This window comes from Schistocerca nitens, chromosome 8, assembly GCF_023898315.1.
Source record: "Schistocerca nitens isolate TAMUIC-IGC-003100 chromosome 8, iqSchNite1.1, whole genome shotgun sequence".
Lineage (NCBI taxonomy): Eukaryota > Metazoa > Arthropoda > Insecta > Orthoptera > Acrididae > Schistocerca > Schistocerca nitens.
Genome location: NC_064621.1, coordinates 235140422 through 235162896, shown reverse-complemented (window position 1 = coordinate 235162896; position 22475 = coordinate 235140422). Strand labels below are relative to the sequence as shown.

General features: G+C 38.7%; 1 protein-coding gene across 3 annotated transcripts in view; it reads left to right on the top strand.

Moving 5' to 3' along the window:
- The window catches only part of LOC126199317 (zinc finger RNA-binding protein), a 40949-nt gene that overhangs the window by 3633 nt on the left and 14841 nt on the right, over positions 1 to 22475 (top strand). For all 3 annotated transcript variants that reach the window (XR_007540151.1, XM_049936158.1, XM_049936159.1), the window contains exons 2-5: positions 8487 to 8644; positions 14121 to 14282; positions 15378 to 15551; positions 15863 to 16146. Coding sequence is in view for 2 of the 3 variants with exons in the window: in XM_049936158.1 (XP_049792115.1) it covers positions 8487 to 8644; positions 14121 to 14282; positions 15378 to 15551; positions 15863 to 16146 (778 nt within the window). In the remaining variant the exon portion in view is untranslated. The remainder of the gene's footprint in view (positions 1 to 8486; positions 8645 to 14120; positions 14283 to 15377; positions 15552 to 15862; positions 16147 to 22475) is intronic.

The following is a 22475-nucleotide window of genomic DNA, read 5'->3' as shown; positions in this document are numbered from 1 at the left end:
TTTCGTGATATCGATTTTCTTGGAGGTCCAGTGCTGTATTCTCATGTTTGGTTCTTTATTATGGTATTGTCATTTGTCCCAGAAAATGAAAATTTGCACTTGAAATTGAATGAAATTGAAAGTAGACAATAGTGTGGAATGAAACACTTCGTTTCAAATAAACTGCCTCAGTGGAAAAAATTAATAGAAGAAAATTTCTGTATAAAACTGACAGAAATAGCTTCATTAAGACTTTAATGGTTGGTTGATAATGTGTAAATAATATAAAATTGGAAAATTGAAACTACTAACTTATTTTGGTCTTTCATGATTATGAGAATGTATATTAATTCAATTGATGGTTCCTGGCCACAGAAATATTTTGTTTTCATTTGACGTGGGAGCTGTAAACAGAGACAAACATCATCATGAAACGTGTACACGGGTCACGTGGAGGACAACTCCCCCCACTATAGCTCTGCTTGCTTTGCGCATGCGAGAATCTGGCAGCTTGGGTGCGCCAGAAAAAATTTTCTGCGTAGCATCTGGCTACTCGCTGCTACTGCTTATACGGCAAACACACACTTCAAGTAGCCAGAAACGGGTGAAGGCACTACTCACACACAAATTCAGCCCTGTGCATGCACATGAGCCCACTGGCAACTGCTCAAACGAACCTCTTGTTTCCATCTAGTAGATAAATGGTATCACGTAAGCAATGTTGTTCAAAGTACTTAGGCTTTCTTGCTAGAGCCACCATTGGTTGTATAAAAAACGAGACTAATCCTAGGCCGCTGATACTTTGCACTTGATGTTTGTTTCCAATTGGCTGTGTGACATCGAATGAAGACAGGCATGAGGTTCTAAGTGGCAGGTGTGAACCAATTCGTGTGGTAATCGCTGCCCATTGTGATGTCAAAGCTCCGATGTTGCCAGCTTTGTTTGGTGTGGAAGTAAACAATGAGAATTGTGTATCGTTTATACAGTGTACTTGTTTTGGACTGTGAAAAACTGAATTTGCCTAGTGACATTCCTTTGTTCAAGGTGTGCCGCTAGCCAGCGAGGCTTTGAAGTTACTACAGAGAACTTATGAGTTTTACGAACAGGAGAAAGAATATACAAGTATTCATGGACGACCATCAGTTACTACCAATAACATAGTGTAACACACATCAAAAACCTTTGGAATTGGTGCTGGAATGATAGTAAGCAAGACAGTGTTAGTTCAAAAGTTTATAGATGGTGTGAGCCGTAATTATTATGACCCATGTCGATCAGATAGTGTATTTTTAGTGACAAAAGTGAACTTATCAGGGATGGGAAAAGTCACTAAAAAGCGTGCTGAGAAGTACAGACCTGTTACAAAGTGCTAGACAAATGCAGAGTCCTGTGAGAAAAGGTGCATATTGTTATGGCTCGAAGCGTATTCCTGCACAAAGTTGTGGTCAAGGGCATCTGTGTTTGTGGTGATAACCATGAAGACTGTTCTGATGCTGATTCTGACTACAGTGAGCTGGATGGAATTGTGCCATTGTTGCCATAAAATAGAGAGTGAAAGGCAACGAATATGGTTTATTTCTTGTATCATTGACATTATAAAACAGGGTGAGGAGCTACAATCTCAGTTGTTGTTTATTTGCTGTCATTGTGGTAGCAAGTCAAAAGCGAATTCTTATATATAGTGTTAGTGCTTGATGGCTTACATTTACAACAGGGTGTCTACGACCTGGGAGATCCGGGAAAAACCCCGGAATTAATTTGAATTCCTTCTCAGTTAAATTTTTGTAATTTTAACTGGTAAGAACCAATACTCTAACAAAGGATATTACTGTATCCTGCTACTGCAGAATAATACTGCAGCGAACGAGAGAAAAAACTGAAATAAAACTTAAATTCACAGGAAATGCGCCATATACAGCAACAAAACAGTGCTCATACAAGCGTCTGCCAACAGCAAAATGTGTCAAAGGCTTTAGGAAGACCATGCAATGCTTCATAACAACAAATTGCCTCCGATGAGCATGATGTCACAACTGTTAAGATTAGATTTATTTAGCAGTTATGAGTGGGATCATGCACAGTTGAGTGGTATCTTCTTCCACTTGTGGCTACAGAAACGTGGCTGTGTAAGCAGCCGCAAAAGAGAGAGAGAGAGAGAGAGAGAGAGAGAGAAAGAGAAGCTAGGTGCTACCGGGAAAAATTTTACTGTCGCGACCCTGGATCTAGGGGGGGGGGGGGCAATTCATATTCCTGAGGAGAAAACCTTGTTTCATAAAGTGCCTAGCATCCAGCGCACATTGGGCTATACGTTATTCATATGACTTTGAAACATGTCCTTTTTGGTTTTTGAACATTGTTGAACACATTCTAAGTTGATTTATGAATGAATCATAAGTTGATTTGTGAATGCATGCATAGTGTACGTGATGTCTCTGTCAGTGGAATCCTCGTCACATCTAGAAATAAACTTTCCTGCAGACAAAAGGGGCTATACGAGCTGAGCAGAGTATAGCCGAACGAAAGAAAGCCAACCACTGTCTGATTATGTGGTTGATTGGGTTTGCGTATGATGAGCGTTGTTATGATTACCAGCGAAATCCATTTCAGACTACCAGAGTGCGAATAAATGACTAACAAGAATAACAGGTAAGAACGATTACGTATTATCTTCTCTATGTATCCAAGAAAATTTTTGGCCAGATCGATATACTAGCAAGGGCCAGTTGTACAGTCTCCGGCTAGCAGCCGCTTTAAGGTCTATTCTGGAAGTAGCGCGGAAAACGCATTGTACGAACATGTAATAACGCCTGACCAGAGAATAATCGCGGGGTAACTAAACTGGTGATTCTGGCAGAGTTAGTCAAGTTATCTGGCAAATAAGCTTTGACACTGGCAGGAATAGATGCAGAATTAGTGATGCCAACATTGTTTGTTAGAACGAGGAAGGAAAAGAAACGGTGAAATCACTTAATTTATGGAAGAATTTGACAATTCCAAATTTATTTAAAATTTTTGCACTACTACTTATCGATCTCATGCTTGTGAAACTGGATCGTATGAATGAAGTGTAAAAGTATTTCCTAACGAAAAGCTTTTGGCTTGTGGCAGGCCTAATAGGCATTTGTTATTGGTACTTTGTGAAATGTAGTCTGCCGTGCTATAAAAATGACCATTTCTCCCAAAACAATCTCGTTTATTTGGCGTGTGTTACAATTGCTGCAGTATTATAAAGGCCTATTTTGTTTTATCTCGCAGACAGTGACAAAATACAGGTAATCAGGTCGAGAAACCACACCAGTCTTGGGTCTATTTGTAATTACAGCTTTTTCAGTATTAGACAGCGACATTTCGATTTTTCATGTAGCACAACGTTTGACGAACTTTGATGAGGTAACAGATCCTTCCGCAGAAAGGAAAGCACACCATGTAAAGCTGTAGCAAGATTAGAGAGAGAGAAATTCTAGGAGCTAAGGATTGAAGAAATGAGTACAGTCTTGCTAGTCTCTTCTCTTTACTGGTTTTGTGTGTCCTATACTGAATTTTATGTCACACAAAGCAGCAAGTTGTTAGCTAATAGGGATAAAAGAGTGCAAATTTTCTAAAGAGTTTTTTTTTTTAAGGGGGAGGGGGGGCACCAGGATGTCAAACCGGCCGACTGGAAGCAGGAGAGGCCCCATAGGACATTTTAATTTCCACTGTCCTAAATATAGTTTGATGGCATCCAGTACAAAATATACATGTTTCAATACCACAGACCGAAATAGTGACGTGCGATAGAAGAATGCTGTATGAAGAGGTGTGGTGCTGCACTTTGGCACACTTAAGATCAAATAACATGTCTTACAACTCCTCGGACACGTGTGTTTTATGTATCAGACTCTTCAGAAAAATTTGTGGTACAAAATGAACACTTTTAGTAGGGAAGCGGGTAGTCTCCACGTGACCCGTGTTTACATTCAGTGATTTTGGCAGTTTCCTCTTTGTCTACTGCACTCGCGTCAAATGAAAACAAAATTGATTTCTTTGGCCAGGAGCTATCGTGTGAATTAAAATACATTCACATAATTATGGAAGGCTAAAATATGTTATTAGTTCCAGATTTGATTTTATTTCCACCTTTCTGACAGTCAAGCATTGCCATGCAGAACAATGAAGTTATTTTTATTGGTTTGCTGAAGAAATTTTCTTTTATTAATCTTTTTTGGCTGAGCCGGTCAATATATTTGAAACAAAGGGTTTAATCTCAAACTATTGGTTAGTTTCAACTGTTCAGTGCATTTAAAGTGTACGTTTTCATGATCTAGCACATATGGCATTATGCCATAACGAAGAACCAGACAGGAGATAGCAAAGTAGTGGTACCCAAGGAAATTTACATCCCGATACCACATTGAAAAGCTTAATATCAGGTCGATGCCTACTTCCCTGTGAATTGGGGACTCATTTAAAAGTCAGCTCTTTGATGCCGAGCCATGTAGAAGAATTTATAGCCCACATCATCACACTTTTATGTTATTAAAAAATTTACTGGCACATTTGTGTGATATAACTTAAAATGTAATACGTGCATGTAAGACCAACATTATATGTGAAAGCTTTGTTTTTCTTGTAGCAACATTATATGTGTTAATTTAAACCATTAACTTTTCCTGTTCGTGTGTCTGTGGTACTTAAGTGATGTTGCTATTGGCTGACTACACCACGTGTCCGAACCTCTGAATATCCGCTGTCATCAGCTGGCAAGATCACGTGACATGAGCTATGACTGGCTTACAAATACGCATCGCAATCTCGATTTCAATGCTTTGGAAAGTAACATGCGGTGTTTGGTGGAATTCGTAAAACGAAATTATGCAGTGTACATGTTACTGCACATCAAATGTCTTTCCAAAAGGTGTTCTTTTTCCCTTGAGTTTCGTTTTCTTAAGCGCCGGGAAATTCTACACCCATGTATAAAACCATAACCATTCAAAGGATTGATAAGTTATACAATTCAGAGATAAAATATACTGTCAGCTAACAGGGAAAACTTAAGATTCCACCCGGGAGAATGTGTATTTTTAACTGGAAAATCCGGGAATTTTTTTCCTTGTCTGCGTATACACCCTGTACAAGTTGAAACAGAAAACCAAATAGTTTGCGATGTGTATAGAGGCTGCTGTTCCAACATTGCTATTGTGGTATATAGCCAACCTAACTTTACATCATGCAAATTGTCAAGTGCATTGTTTCACTGGTGCAGGTATAAGGTATGCTTAATCTAGAAATCGTCCTATGAAAAGCCAGAGAAAGGTGTATACAGTATTTTCATGAAACAGGTGTAAATAACAAACCATATCAGGAACAACCATTCAATCTCCTCCAAGATACAGAAATGTTGCAACTTAAGATGTGTAAAGGACAAAGAAATTATTGATACACAATTTGGCCAGAATCCTAGGTTCGTTTCAGCAGTTACCAGATAGAGCCAGACAACAGGCCATACTGCGCATGCTCAGCTATGATGACCTAGGCAGCTCGTGCTTGGCGTTTGCTCTACTCGTACACTTTTCGTCACATTGCTGTGTGGAATTCCGTGCGTGGTGGGGTGTTGCGTGACCATGTGCAGTCCTGCGTCATGTTGTTGAGAGGACCTAGGGAATTTTACCTGGAGCAGTTGTTTTATCATATCCTAGCCAGATACGGAATGCAAATACAAAGTACCATAACATTTTGCTATGTGGTGACATTGACAGATTTTTTGTTAATTGGTACTCAGCATTATTGTTATGTAGCTTTTCCAATCAGGTTTACATCTACACAGCTCTGCAAAAAGCTAGTAAGAAGGAATACAAGGTTTTAAGTGTTCCTTGTGTAGCTTACACCAGAATAAAGGACAGTAAATTCCATGACTATTTCAAAATGTGTAAAAAATTAACAAAGTGGTCTGTGAGGCAAAGTACAGCTGAAAGTTTATATTCTACTCTAGGAATAAATATAAATTCATGTGGGGAGTTAGAGATCTTACAGTGTCATAAAAGTAACAGGGCATCAGAGATACTCAAGCAGCAACAGAATTTCATAAACCATACTAAAATGCTTCATTCCGCTCTTAATTGTACATTTGTGTGTCCAGATGCACTCAGAAGTGCCTGATATTAAGCTTTTCAATGTGGTTTTCAGGATACCAGTTTTCTTGGAGGACCAGTACTGGTTTCTCATGTTTGGTTCTTTATTATGGTATAATTTCATTCATCCCAGACAATGAAAATTTGCACTTGAAATTGAACGAAGTTGAAAGTAGCTAATAGTGTGGAATGAAACTCTTTTGTTTCAAATAAACTGACTCACTCAGTGAAAAAGATTAACAGAAGTGAATTTCTCACAAAACTGACAGAAATAGCTTCATTAAGACATTAATGGTAGATCTCTAATAACTTGGAAATAATATAAAATCAGAAAATTGAAACTGATAACTTACTTTAGTCTTCCATGATTTATGAGAATACATAATAATTCACTTGATGGCTTCTGGCCACAGAAATCTGTTTTGTTTTCATTTGACATGGGAGATGTAAATGGAGAGAGACCGGCAATACCACGAAACACGTACACGCTTCATGTGGAGGATGACCCCCCACTATAACTCGGCTTGGGTGCGCCAAAAATCTTTTCTGGGTAGCATCTGGCTATTTGCTGCTACGGCTCATACAGTAAACAGCCACGCTTCAAGTAACCAGAAGTGGGAGAACACACTGCTCATACCCGAATTCAGCTCTGTGCATGTGCATGAGCCTGCTGACAAGTGCTCGGATGAACCTCCTCTGATGGTGTCAGCAGCTATTGCGTTGTACATCAATGTTGGAAATTCATTGAATGTTGTAGACAGTGGGCCAGTGAGAATTGCCAAATGTAATTATTTGTTTGGTGGAACATGCAAGTAGTTTACATCTGTTTTCAGTATGGAGAGTGTCAGAATAATTTTTACTGATCCGGTTGTTACGAATTTTAAGGTTGGTAACAGATTATTTTGTTTTACTTGGTAACTGAAAACAAACTTTTATGTTCTGACAAGCTGACCTGTAGTGAAGCCCAAGGCCTAGATCAGGCTGGAATGTCATAGTTTGCTTTTGATACGTCAAACCCAAAGAAATGTCTATATGAAAATAAGATAGCTCTACTAGATTGATGTGTAGTGTAGCCCGAGATTAAAATATCACATAACTTTATTAACATACCATAGGAAATTATGAAAGAGTACTGTGGTTGGCTACTCACAACTGAGTCAAGATTCCTTGTATTCAGTTCCCATCTCACAACGTACAGCTGTGAACACTGTAAGTGTGCCTTTTATCCACAACGTCTGTCGCAGTTCATTAAAAATAAATGTATTTGTGAGAACCAAAGTTTCGTCACATATGGGTATTTTTAACTGTCCTTATTGTCTTTATATCATAAGCTATAATATAACAACAGCTAAAAACCACCCACATTGGAAGAAACTTCGGTTCTCAAAAATATGATTAATTAATTAATTTTAAATGAACTGTGACACATTGTATGCACAGAAACCAGAGGACAGTTAAGAGTCAAGGGGCACAAAAGGGAAGCAGTGGTTGAAAAGGGAGTGAGGCAGGGTTGTAGCCTATCCCCAATGTTATTCAATCTGTATATTGAGCAAGCAATAAAGGAAACAAAAGAAAAATTTGGATTATGAATTAAAATCCTGGGAGAAGATATAAAAACTTAGAGGTTTGCTGATGGCCTAGCATTTTTGGCACAGGCAGCAAAGGACTTGGAAGAGCAGTTGAATAGAATGAACAGTATCTTGAAAGAAGGTCATAAGATGATCATCAACAAAAGCAAAAGGAGGATAATGGAATAGTTGAATCAAATCAGGTGGGGCTAAGGGAATTAGAATTAGGAAATGAGGCACTTAAAGTAGTGAATGAGTTTTGTGATGGTTGAAGTAGGGAGGATATAAAATGCAGGCAGGCAATGGCAAGAAAAAAACATTTCTGAGAAATTTGTTAACTTCGAGTATAGATTTAAGTGTCAGGAAGTCCTTTCTGAAAGTATTTGTATGCAGTGTAGTCATGTATGGAAGTGAAACATGGGCGATAAATAGTTTGGACAAGAAGAGAATAGAAGCTTTAGAAATGTGGTGCTACAGAAGAATGTTGAAGATTAGATGGGTGGAACGTGTATGGGGAGGTACTGAACAGAATTGGGGAGAAGAGAAATTTTTGGTACGGCCTGACAAAAAGAGGGGATCAGTTGGCAGGACGCATTCTGAGACATCAAGGGATCACCAATTAAGTACTGGAGGGAAGTGTGTGGGGTAGAAATCATTGAGGGAGGCAGAGATGAATGCAGTAAGCAGATTCAGAGGGATGTAGGTTTATTGTTGCTTGGAGATAAAGCAGCTTGCACTGTCAACAGCAGCATCATAAATACACTAACACAGTAAATTATTCCTAATGTGTGTGCACTCCTCTGCATAATTTGATCATTGTTTCTATTATCAGAGCGACAGGTGCTGCAGCTTACCAGACTGGACAGACGGGATATGCTGTGACTCCAACTGCAGCAACAGCAGCGACATACACAGCGCAGAGAGCTGGCACAGGCTATGAGACAGCGTATCAAACAGCTGCCACTCACACGACAGCTGGGACCTATGCAGGTGGGGAAATATTGTATTGTGTATTCATTTTGGAATATTGTATGTATTTCAGGCAAAGCTAAAGATCTCGTCCGTGACTGAGTAGTTGTGGCACTGCTTACTGTTGGCATGTACAGATTGTTTTATCTCTTTACATTAAGTATTTACCCAGTAGCACAGTAAACGGCCTTGTGTAATTATCAGTATACATTATGGCTGGTAGCCTGTGCTAAAGCAAATGTTTCCTCACTCTACACTATTTGCTCTGCCAATGTTGCAGAACTAATTAAGGGTGTAGATACAACATACTTATATATTACACACATTATAATAAGAATTTTAATAATAAATGGAAATCAAATTATTTCTATTGTGCCTGCCCAAATTGTCGAGTTTTCACAGGAACTTTGAAGAGATTTGTTCCTCCCTTCCCTCCCTGCTATAAATCTTTTTGAGGCTTATTGTTTCATTTTGTCAAGATTATTGTTCCGAATCTCCAAATATTTGCAAACCAGTTTTTATGTATGTGGTGGTTAACTTCTTGACTACTGCTCAGAAAATGAAATTTTAATTGCCAAATCATCACTAGCTCCTGCTAGGATCTCAAATAAAACGTCAGAGAAATGTCGTATGTATTGTTTGAGAACTGTCATCACATTGTGGAGCTATCATGCTGTAATACCTAGTTTTAGTTTCCACTGTGGATTAATGTGCCATAGTTCGTGTGACATTAGATTCCTAAATCATTGTAACCCAACGATATGATTTGCATCTGCACTCATGAGGGCTACTACGCTTTTTACATAAGACAGCAGTTAATCATTCAACTTTGTAATTTATGTATTTTCCTGAATACATTTCCAAAAAGGGTCCATTTGTTTTATTGCAAAAAAATGGTTCAAATGGCTCTGAGCACTATGGGACTCAACTGCTGTGGTCATCAGTCCCCTAGAACTTAGAACTACTTAAACCTAACTAACCTAAGGACATCACACACATCCATGCCCGAGGCAGGATTCGAACCTGCGACCGTAGTAGTCGCACGGTTCCGGACTGCGCGCCTAGAACCGCGAGACCACCGCGGCCAGCTGTTTTATTGCAAGAGGTTCATGAAATGAATCTATGAAACTGCATGATTAGTTTTCAGAACATACTGAAATAACTTGCCTTGGCCATTTCTGATTCTGCAGCTCCCTGTTAAAAATGAATTTGTCAACTTCTTGTGTTGGCAAGCAAAGACTGGTTTTCAGAGAAATTTTGTCGAACAATTTGGCCAACAAGTTCAACCATTTGCACATGCATTTGTGAAACAATAGTGAAAGTGCACAGAGGTAGGAAGAATATTTGCAGATAAATTTTTGAAGGGATACCTTACACACTAAAATTGGAAAAGTTCTGCTGTCTGAGATTTTTGATGGATTTGTGTTTGATAGATAAACTTTGCATGGAATAAATTAGTCAGTTGGAACAGTTCTAACTCCATTGCAGAGTTTAGATTCATTCTACCCAAGCATAACTGACACATAGTAAGTTCACCGGTCCCTTAGTAAAACCCTAGATAAGCAGAATATTTCCAGTGATATGTGAATTCTCCAATAACTTGATTGGTGGAATGCCCAAGTGAGAATTTACAGTGTCTTTGGATTGATTGTGGAGAGGCGTAAATACTAAAGCTGATTTCATGTCTGTTTCTTTGCCTAGATATTTCCCTAGTAGATACAGTTAGATAATTTCCAGTTCACTTAAAAGAATATGATTCAAGATTTCTTTTGGGTCAGTTCCCTTGATAAATTTTGTTTAATGTTGGTGTTGATACTATATGAAAGCATACATAACAATGAAGAACAAATTATTTCTTGTCTTCTCCTAGCTACCATGAGACCTCAGTAATACTGAGGCTTCTACAGTGAATAATTGACTGTGTGTTTATATTTTTTGTTCCTCCTCGAAGTAACGGACAATTGCATGTGCTAATAAGGTGTCAGGTAAATTAACATCTTTCAACTGAAGATATAAGGAAGACTTCTTGTGGTATTACATATAATCTGTGCTTATCCCTAGTGTATCCGCGTTCCTATTTAGCACATTTGATATGTGCTGAAGTTGACTGTAAAATTTTTTTGATCTCCTAAGGTATATCCTCCTCCTCCTCCCCCCCCCCCCCCCCCCACAACCACCACCCGCCCAAACTGGCTCCTTTACGTTGTCAGCCAACTTTTATCCTAACACGTATCCACCAGTGGAACAAACGTCAACTTTGGGCCTACCAGAACGAACACACAAGTTTTCATTGCTTATTTTTAGTAGAAATTGTACTTCACAGCTTAAAATTCCAGATATTTCTCCTTAAACATATCATACATGTCTTTAAAGTCAGTACCACCATTAGACAGTTGTTTGTTTACAGTGTTACATTTACACTTACATAATGATGATTTTGGCTTCAAAGTGCCATTATCAAATGTTTTAAGTGTTACAAATTGCCTAAGATGGCATACTGTTGTATTAAATTACACTATTAGACACATTGTCTAAGAGACGATATTCTATATATATTCCTGGCAGAGCCTTTCATCTTGAGTCAAGATGGTGTATTCAGTAATGAAAAAAAGCAGTAGGCCCTGCCAGAATTATCAACTCCTAGACATTGTGTCTAGTAGTGTATTTTAATATGACAGTATGCCATCTTAGACAATTTATAACACTTAAAGCACTTGATTACGGCACTTTGAATCCAAAATCATGCTTGTGTAAGTGTAAATGTAACACTGTAAATAAACAAATCTAATGGCGGTACTGACTTCAAAGAAATGTATTTTGACTGGCCCCGCATTATGAAAAAATTATTAAATATCATAAATGATTTAACGTACAGTTATATCTAAAAACAAAGATGCTGTAACTTACAAAACGAAAACTTGGTATGTTGATAGGAGACAATAAAAAACACACAAACACATACACAAATTTCGAGCTTTCGCAACCCAAGGTTGCTTCATCAGGAAAGAGGGAAAGGCGAAAGGATGTGGGTTTTAGGGGAGAGGGTAAGGAGTCATTCCAATCCTGGGAGTGGAAAGACTTACCTTAGGGGGAAAAACGGACAGGTATACACACACACACACACACACACACACACACACAGGCAGACATATGTAAATGCAAAGAGGTTGGGCAGAGATGTCAGTCGAGGCGGATGTACAGAGGCAAAGATGTTGAATGACAGGTGAGGTACGAGTGGCGGCAACTTGAAATTAGCGGAGGTTGAGGCCTGGTGGGTAACGGGAGGAGAGAATATATTGAAGGGCAAGTTCCCATCTCAGGAGTTCTGATAGGTTGGTGTCAGTGGGAAGTATTCAGACAACCCGGACGGTGTAACACTTTGCCAAGATGTGCTGGCCGTGCACCAAGGCATGTTTAGCCACAGGGTAACCCTCATTACCAACAAACACTGTCTACCTGTGTCCGTTAATGCGAATGGACAGTTTGTTGCTGGTCGTTCCCACATAGAACGCTTCACAGTGTAGGCATGTCAGTTGGTAAATCACGTGGGTGCTTTCACATGTGGCTCTGCCTTTGATCGTGTACTACTTCCGGGTTACAGGACTGGGGAGGGTACATGGGACAGGTCTTACAGCGGGGACGGTTACAAGGGTAGGAGCCAGAGGGTAGGGAAGGTGGTTTGGGGATTTCATAGGGATGAACCAAGAGGTTACGAAGGTTGGGTGGATGGCGGAGAGACACTCTTGGTGGATTGGGGAGGATTTCATGAAGGATGGATCTCATTTCAGTGCAGGATTTGAGGAAGTCGTATCCCTGCTGGAGAGCCACATTCAGAGACTGATCCAGTCCCGGAAAGTATCCTGTCACAAGTGGGGCATTTTTGGGGTTCTTCTGTGAGAGGTTCTGGGTTTGAGGGGATGAGGAAGTGGCTATAGCTAATTGCTTCTGTACCAGGTCGGGAGGGTAATTGCGGGATGCGAAAGCTGTTTTTAGGTTATTTGTGTAATGGTTCAGGACGGAGCAGATTCGTTTACCACGAAGACCTAAGCTGTAGGGAAGTGACCGTTTGATATGGAATGGGTGGCAGCTGTCAAAATGGAGGTACTCTTGCTTGTTGGTGGGTTTGATGTGGACGGATGTGTGTGATTTGTTCGTACCCTTTCGAACTAGTGTGATTCTTTAACAGGAAAAGGTGAAATGTTGACTTTTATTGCTTCAGTGTGCCCTGTAATTGCACGTAAGGGCCTCCCTAAACCTCTTTTTATCTATAGGAAGTTGTCCTTAATGCAGTAGATTACTTGATCTGTACTAACCCCATGTAAGATACAACACTTGATCTGTACTAACCCCATGTAAGATACAAAATGCTTTCTTTATTGTTGCTTTCTATTTCTGGTTCTTGTAGTATTAATGAGAATTACAGGATTTTTCTTGATTATGCCTTCTTTTGCATGGCAGCAGGGCTGATACGTTAAATGAGCTTGTTCATTCTTTGTAGAATTTTAATCCTATGAATTTCATCTTTCGTGTCGTTCAGCTTGGCAGTACAATCCGTCTGCACAAGGACAAATAATTACATTGTGTATTGGGTGGTTATCTTCACCATTTCCAACATTATAACCAAAAAGCTTGGAGTAAGTTATTTACAGTTAGACCATTTATCTTTAGTTAGTAAATAAGAGATAAAGTAGAAAGATTACTTGCAACAAACATTAAAACTTTGTGGATGTAATTCTTTGTTATTACTGCATACATATATAGTTCATTTTTATTATGTTACAACACTTATATACATGTGTGTTTCTAATACTCTTTTTCTTTTTGATACTAACATTGCTATATTATGAAGAATATATGCTTGCACAGGCTTAAAACAACTGGAAAAGCATTATGCAAAAAAAAAAAAAATGTGATATCTGAAATTCTTGTTACCAATGATGCCGATAACACAAATAGTAGTGAAACACAGTTACGCAGTTCGAAAACCAAAGGAAATATTCACAATCTCCACATGGTCATTATATATGAGTTTTCCACACATAGTGACATATCTATCCTTCAATTTTCATTTTGTCACAAAAAATGGAATTGTCAAGTGTCTTAACGGACTTTTAAAATTGATTCAGTTGCAGTTAAATGCAGTTTCCAGTAAAAACGTGCATTTTCAGTTATCTGTGATTTTATCTCTGCAGACGCCATTCTGTGTTCTCAGATACTCGGGAGCTCGCTGTAAATCATTGAAATATGTGTCAATTTTGTAGAGTAATTCTTGTTCATACAGGTAAATTAAAGTAATATTGTGGCCAGCAGTCATCGGTTTCAAAATATGCGAGTTTCTTAAACTGTACATACATTATTTTCTCATCCCTGTCCAGCATGTACCACTTTGTGGTGGGTAAGGGCTCTTTCTTGAGTTTATTATTGTCATTCTCTTATTTCGTGTTTTAAATGGTTCATGTTTTAAATGAAATCTTAACAAATTTGTTGCACGTTACAGCTGTTGGGGCTGGTACTCCAGCAACTGCCACTACATATGATTATGGATATGGACGCACAGCACAGACAGCATATGACAGCACTAAGACCTACTATCAGCAACCTGCTGCAGCTGCCGCAGCAGCAGCTGCCACCTATTCTACTACGGATACACACTATCAGGGTAAGAACAATAAACATTTTATGATTAGTAGCTGTTGTGTAAAATTATTTTGACAAGTTTCTGTCATCAAGAATTTTTCAGAAAACTAATGGGAAAATGAAGACTGTTGGGGTCGAAAAAAGTTCTTGATGTAGTTGACGATCTTCGACTGAATAAGAACAAGGTGAAGTAGTTTGTGGAAAACAGAATTGTAGTGGCGGCTATGAGACGTAGAAGACCAAGCGAATTTGACAAAATTGGTGTGGGGGGGGGGTTATTTTATGCTCCCAAGACTACTTACTGGATATTAATGTTGCTGTACAGCTACTTTGAATTGATCTTACCATTTTAGATATTACAGCAAAAAGTGTTGAATAAGGAGTGACAGAATCACTTAATTCAGTAGTTAGAGTAATACTTATATTTGATGCAAAATGATGTATTGAGGATGTAAATATAGGTGGATAAAGTGTAAAAGCACATTTCCACCAATGCACTTTTAAGTGCCATATATCATTTGGGTCATAATCTTTCTTTTCTGTATCTGCTACTACGTGAAAACTAGGTAATCTGCTCCACACTAACAAATAGGCATAATTCCTTGTAAGAGGTTGGATTCTAATTGCTTGGTACCGTATAAATCGCGCACCCCATTTATGGCAAGTGATAAAAGCAAAGCAGTAATACAGCTGGAAAAGCTATCCATTACTATCAGATGTAGTCCATCCAGTGATAAAATTGAGATTGAACAGTATTTTCCAAAATTGGATTTGGTCCTCTAACTGTTAAATATCTTAGGGCCATTGTTATAAATTTTGAGGTGTAACAATTTACTGAATTAAATTGAATGTTTAGTTCATCTTTATGTTAAAAATTACAAACTTTCAAAATTTTGGATAAGTTTGGAAATGTAAAAGTGCAAGAACAGGTGAGAATGAATAACTGATCATCTGTACCTTAATTGAGGTACCTTCCTAACTGTGTATTGGTGAGGTCCCAAAAATGTATTGTTGCATTCTGATTAATTGCAGTCATTGATTTCATCAGTTGTTTAAACCTGGTCCTAAACCTTTCTGATAATGTGTGTTTAAATAGAGCTGATTCCAATTTTTGCAGCATCGAAGCCAGCTTTCAGCACGAGCACCTACACAGCAACAACAAGGCAGGTGACTCAGACAACACCTAAGGCAGCATCCTACAGTACTGCTTATACCACACAAGGCACCCAGGGTGCTAGTTACACTTCAGGTTACACAGCAGCTGCTGCACAGACAACAAACACCACAAAGGGTAAGAACTGTCTCGATGGAACTTATACTTCTGTTATACTTTGTATATTCACCAGGCATCAGAGTTACGTGGTGTAGACTTTGATTTATAGACTGCATAATGTTTTCAGTCTTCAGTTCTCATTACTGTGAGCCCACATTTTTTAATTTTATTTAATATTAAAAGTGTTGCTAGTTGACTACTTTAGAACCTTATTAGCTATAATGACACACATTAAGTTTTTGAGTAGCATTGATAACATTCAGATGTTGTTCACTTTGGATGATAAAGTAGATATATATATGTAAACGTATTTTTGGTATAACTTTCAGCAACTGGCAACACAACATACTCTGGTTATGATGCTGCCCTGTACAGTGCTGCTACTATGTATGTAGCTCAGCAAGCACAAACAGGTTCGGCAGCTGCAGGCACTGCAACAGGTGCCACAGCAGCAGTAGCCACAAATACAGGTGTTGCAAAACCTGCAGGCACCTGGCAGGGTTATAAGAAGCCAGTGCCTGGAGGTGTCAAGACAATGAAGCTCAAGCAGCCACCAAAGCCCCAGCAGCTGCATTATTGTGATGTCTGTAAGATCAGCTGTGCTGGTCCACAGGTGAGTTGCAGAAGGGGTTGCTCCTTTTGTCACTACATTCAGTTAAAACTAAACGTATTTGAGTAAACACTGCCTTACCACATTTATTCATTTTTTTCTTTTTATTCTAAATACGTTTGTATAAGTTTGGGGTTTAATAAAATTTGCCAGTGGCTTTGGTGGCTGAAATGAAAAATGTAATATAACATTAGTTCATTGAAATACTAATATACTTGTAATTTTCATTGAACTAATTTAAAGTTTAATTTGTAAGGTAATGGTATGACTAAATCTGAAATGTACTAAAAACAATCTTGGTCATGTTGAGCACCACAGTTCACACTGATATTAACAAAAACCACCTTAGCTGTATTTTACGCATACATTGTCTTTAGGCCAGTTTCTTTGTTGAAAAGCTTCAGGTTGCAGAGTTTTGCTGAAGCAGGGGTAGTAAACCCTTTTTATCTACTGCTCACTTTTGTATCTCTGTTAATAGACTTTTCAAACAATTCACTGGTTCCATGGTAATGATGATTTGACCAGGTTAACTACCTTTGTACTAAAACAATGATACAGATGGCCTGGTTGTCATATGAAATGATCTAGACAGAATGCAAAAACACCGATCATAAACATTCCACCAGGTGGTCAGCAGAATGTTTATGATCAGTATTTTTGAATTTACTCTTACATTCCACACAACAATCTGTCATGACTTAGCTTAGCACAACTTGCAACCAGAAGATCTTAAATGAAACTACTCATAACACAACAAAGTGTAATAATACAGCTGTGGTGGCATTTGTTAATCATTAACATAATAAAAACATTGAGCTAAAGGTATATGTGGAAAAAGTCCTGCTGCTGTGTTCTTTAAACCACCATGAAATCATTCAGCAATTAACTTTCTCGTATATGCTTTTTGCCTTCACCTAGTGAAGTAACTGTGTCAAGTTTCAGAAAATTATTTGGTCACATCACAATGATTTTAGTGACATTTGAAATGCAATTTTGTTATTTCATTTAGTTGCAGAAATAAGTTTTAAAATGAATGTAGAAAATTGCCTGCTGTAATTTGTACAAAGAAGCATTTATATTTGTCTTTTTTTGGCTGCATGTTTTGCTCTCATCCAAATGTTGGTTGAAGTACCTCATTCCTGTTGTTTGGCAGCTCAGCATAATTTCTTCATGCTATTCAAACAGTCTGCCTCCACACACATTCATCTAGGTCCACCCCTGTTATTTCTTTTTATAGTAAACAACATTGCCTTGTGCAAACATTTTGATCTTTCTGGTGTTTTAATTTTATCTATTCCATTGCAGGGGTAACAAAATGTCTTCCACTGCTTAAATGGTCTCTTCACAAAAGTTGGAAACTTGGTATTGCAGCACATACACTGCTGTACAGAATTATACTTACATGTTAATGTGCATATTCATTCTTCCGTTAGCACATTTGTGTTTCATTGTGTATAGTTCACAAATTTCATTTACTGCATTTATAGTTTTTTATTTGGCCTGGTATCAATATAACCTCTGTTGACATTTTTTCAGTAATTGATGATTTGCTTCTCCAAAGAACGTGCAAAACTCTTGTAATTAACTCGTTTCTTCCCTGTTTGATGTACATGCAATGCAGTTTCAGTAATTTTTTACGTTAAGTGTTGTTGTGAAATGCCCAGTGATACCCACCTAATCATTTCTGAATACAATATCTTCTTCTGGATAAGAATATATTAGCGATTACATTTGTAAATACATCTAGCAGCAGCTGCCCTGACTACGAAATTGTTAGAAAATGCAGTGTGTGATATGGGGAGCCCATCTTTAATCAGCCATAAATAATAATTTTGTGGGTGGTTTCATTCAAGAATTAGTTTACTAACACACAGTCCTATTGTTGTCTGCTTTTTTTACAATTGCCTCCGTTCTCTATCAGAATATATAGGATGTCCCCGAAATGTTGGGACAAACTTTGAGGTATTTTAGATGGTGGAACAAACTGAGGGTAGGAACTTTTCTGGAAATGTCCTCCAATGACACTACAGGGCATTGAAGTTACAGGCTCCAGTGTCTGCCACTAGGCCACCCCCTTTGGCAGTAAATGTGAGTTTTTCTTGGATAATGATTGAAGCTGAAGAAATGAATTAATATTTGTCCTGGGGCCGGGACCTGAACCTGGGCCTCCTCCTTACTAGATGATGTGCTGGACATTTTGCCATTGTAGGATTATAGCTGACTCAGCTGCATGGACTACTATAGTCCAGTGCCCTCCTTAACACAAACTTCAGTTCACACCTTCAGCCCAAGAAGAGGAAAATGGACTGAAAGTGTGAATTGAAGTGTGTGTTAAGGACGGCACTGGACAAGGGTTGTCCATCCAGTTGTGCTAGCTTTATCACTACAGTGGCCTAATGGCTAGCACATCTGCCTAATAAATAATAAGCAGCCGACCTGCCTTAAAAGACCTGGTCATGGCACAAATTTTGTTTCTTCACCTATCATCAGTGAAGATAAATTTCTGATCCTCATGTCTCAAGCAAAATTCAATGCCATCAGATGTGACTTACATTCTGACAGACGATAAGCAGAATGTTTTACTGTTTGTTATTCAGTTGAACAACTGATTACCACGATTGCCAATGGAGAAGATAAGCTAGCTAGTGCATAGAAAGGACTTGTCCAATGAACACGATGTTCCATTGCCTTCATGGATTATGGTTTCAGGCAGTGATATCATTTTGCAGTTTTTCTGCTGGAACTCTCTAAAACCCCTAAGTTTTTCAATATATAGGACAGAAGTACCTTAAATTGTAATCCACCAAGCCAAGGAAGCATCCCATTCATAGGAGACACAAGGCCTGTCCATGCAGCAGCTGGCTCCGTAGTCTCTACTGGTGATCATGGCAATAAATTGGAATAACTGGATAATAAAAAACATTGCCAGATGTTCCACCTATGGTCTGTCGGCATACAGTCACATTTGCTGCCAAAGGGGTGGTATGGCCACAGGTGCTGCACCTATAACTTCAACGCTCTGTAATGTCGTTCAGTGACGTTTCTGGACATGCTCCATGGTCCATCACTTTTGGCACAACATTTGCAAAATAGAATAAAATATTGTGGTGCCGGACGCGGGATTGAACCGTCGACTCGCATTCGGAGGCACAACGGTTCAGTCCTGCGTCCGGCCATCCTGATTTAGGTTTTCTGTGATATCCCTAAATCGCTGCAGGCAAATGCCGGGATGGTTCCTTTGAAAGGGCACGGCCGACTTCCTTCCCTGTCGTTCCCTAATCCGATGTGACTGATGACCTCAGTGTCTGGTCTTCTTCCCCAAAGAATCCAATCCCTATTGTGGTGCCAAATTTTGGTTATTTTGAAGGCATTATTTCAACTGTGCATTCAGTTTTTTTAGCCTGCTATATCTAGAAAGAGTATTCTTTGAGCCTAAGAAGCTGGTTTCAAACCTGTGCCTACTTATGGGTGAAATGTCTTTCAAAAAATTTTGTTAATGAATTACTGAAATTTATTTTACAGCATTAAGACACTGACGGCGTATTTTTACACCATTGTTGAAGGGATTTATTTAAAACTCAGTTCCTCTCCAGTTTTATTCTTGTAATTAGCTCACTTTTACAAAGTTTTGTGACTGGACCTAATTGTCATAAGCGTTCATATTTTTATCATGCTAAAAGCTTACGCCAGTGGTAGTAAATAAAGCTTAGATTAGAACTTAGCTTGACAGAAGAGACCCAGATTTTTCCCCCCCCTTCCTCCATACCACAATGCTTTGCTGATGACAATTTCAGTTTCTGCAAAATTCATTTGAGAAAAATATTTAAGTGTTTACAGCCAGTTGACATTTCTCATATTGAGAAGATGAAAGTGTTGACTAGTAAAGTTTGGCCAGAATCTTTGCCTCATATATAGACAAGGATTTGATTATAAGCAACAAATGCCTCGTAATGAACAAGAATCAATATACAGAAGCAGTTGATACTTCATACCAGAAATGAGAGGATATGGACATTTTAAAATGCAGAACACAAACAGTTGTTTGGGCAAGACTGTTACTAAAGAGCTAGCTCAGGGCCAATCTCCAGCAGTATTAAATGCAACCACAGTTCAAAACACCCACCACTTAAAACAGCCACATTAAGTTTCCACATTATACAAGCTTTTGAAAGATGCAAGGTCTCCAGTCTTAGTGCTGTGTTGCATTATGCGCTGTGTGTGTCTTACGCACACAGTTCAATTGCGCACACTTTAAAGATGGCATCAGAGCATTGAGTACACCAGTGCGTCAGTGTTCGTGCATTGTTTTACTTTGCAAACATGCTCTTATGGGCATTATCTTTCCAAGTTGGGACTCACTGGATGATGTGCATTATCAGTAACTGAAAATTGGGGTCATTGTCGGTATTTGTATGTAGAAAATAAAGCTGTTTCAGTCAGCCTGTAATGAAACAGTTCATCTGAATAAAATTTGCTGTGAAATGTTGTAATATTATCACGGGGGGGGGGGGGGGGCAGTGTTGTACAAACTAGTTCAGTATTTCATATATACTATCTAACTTGTCAAGAGGGATGCACTGAGTTTAAAAAGACTTCTCATTAAAGTGGAGGAATCTGATAAAGGCAGCGGATTCTCCAAGTTCATCGCAACCATTTGATTTTGTGTGATTTGCTGATGAACAGCATTGATTCCCCAAAAAGAAGTAGGGGCTGATAAGTCATCTGGTTTTTCAGGATGTTCTAAGCTAGGCCTGGCCAACATTTGCACTCACACTCTGTGAGGTGGTTATACACAAAGTGCTGCGTGTATTGGGGGGGGGGGGGTAATTAGGAAGTCGTGTTTGCAACACAGTGCAACCACTTCCAAGAGGTGGTAGCTGCAGCACGTGTTAATAAACAGAATATTTTGATATTAGAATATGTAATACATCTGGTCGTATGGCTCGTGATATAGTCATGCATGGAGTTAGGTCTATTAAAATCTGTGAAACATGAATGTTGGTGTGGCTTCATAAATTTCATAACACAAGGGGGGGAAAGCATTTGCACATATGCAGCGTACAAAATAAAATAACTTAGCGGCTTGTCTGTGCAGTCAAGGATATTGCTTTTGGGGCAGTATTTATAGAAGTTTTGTAATAACTTCCTGGGTTGAACAAGCAGGCTGTTGTGCTGTGTATGTCTATCACCTCAAGTTTTAAGTAATGAGATAAATTAGCAACAGAAAGAGAGAATGAGCTGACAAAAAAAAAATTGGAACCTGAATTTTTGGAATGTCTCACTCATGAAGTACAGGAAACATTCAAAGTCATTAACAAGAAGCTATTTCCATAGGACTTTTGTTTGATAGCGTCAATTTGTCTACAATATCTGTTACTGAATGATTCTCCCCTTGCATTTTAATAGTGAATTCAAATAATTGGTTACATCAGCTACAAGATTTTGTCACCCATCTATCTACCAGTGACCCAGTTCTTCCATAATGGCCTCATTCAGTTCGGCCAACATTCACTGTTAGTCAAAAGACAAGTGCATCATACTGTCTTCCTGGCTGAGTTGTAATAATAATCCAATGAGTGTTTTTCCAGCTTATAATAGTGCGATATATTCTTAAGTGCTTTGCATGGCCTTTCAAATTATATGAAAAATAGGTAATTACCATTTGGCATGGAACGATGTGGGACACCATAGTATTCCTAACACGCAATGAAAATCTCATTTATCGCAAGCAGTTTTGTAAGCAAACTAGGTGAATACTCCAGTGGTGTCCAGCTAGACCATGTATTTTCCTCCTCCTCCTCCTCCTCCTCCTCCTCCTCCTCCTCCTCACCCCTGTCTCTCTCACATCTGCATTCAGAGCAATAGGACGGAGGGTAGCAAGAGTGCTTGTGGAGTGCTGTTTGGCCAGGCCTGTTCTAAGCAGACCTCCTTACAGGTGATGGAGAGGTAGTGACATTCCATTCTGTTCCGTCTCTAGCTGCGATTTTCACTGTTGCAACAGTTGACTACTGGGGCTGTTGTGGAAAAATTGAGATGGGGAGACATTTACTGATGCTAATTTTCTAAGTTCTGCTATCTTAATCAATGCCTGCACCTGAATCTGATAGTCACTTTCTGGTAAAATACTTAAATGCTCCAGAATAAGCATAATTAAAATTTGAAAATGCTAGTTGCCAGCAAAAACAGCAACAGTCAAAAAACAACTAAAAAGTTATGCAGCATCTGCCAGTGTTGCAATATTCTCAACAATGTATATATCATTTGGTGCAGTGATTGCTGATCAAAGCAAAATGCAATACAGTGACCTTCGTAATTGTAAGAACAGCTGTTGT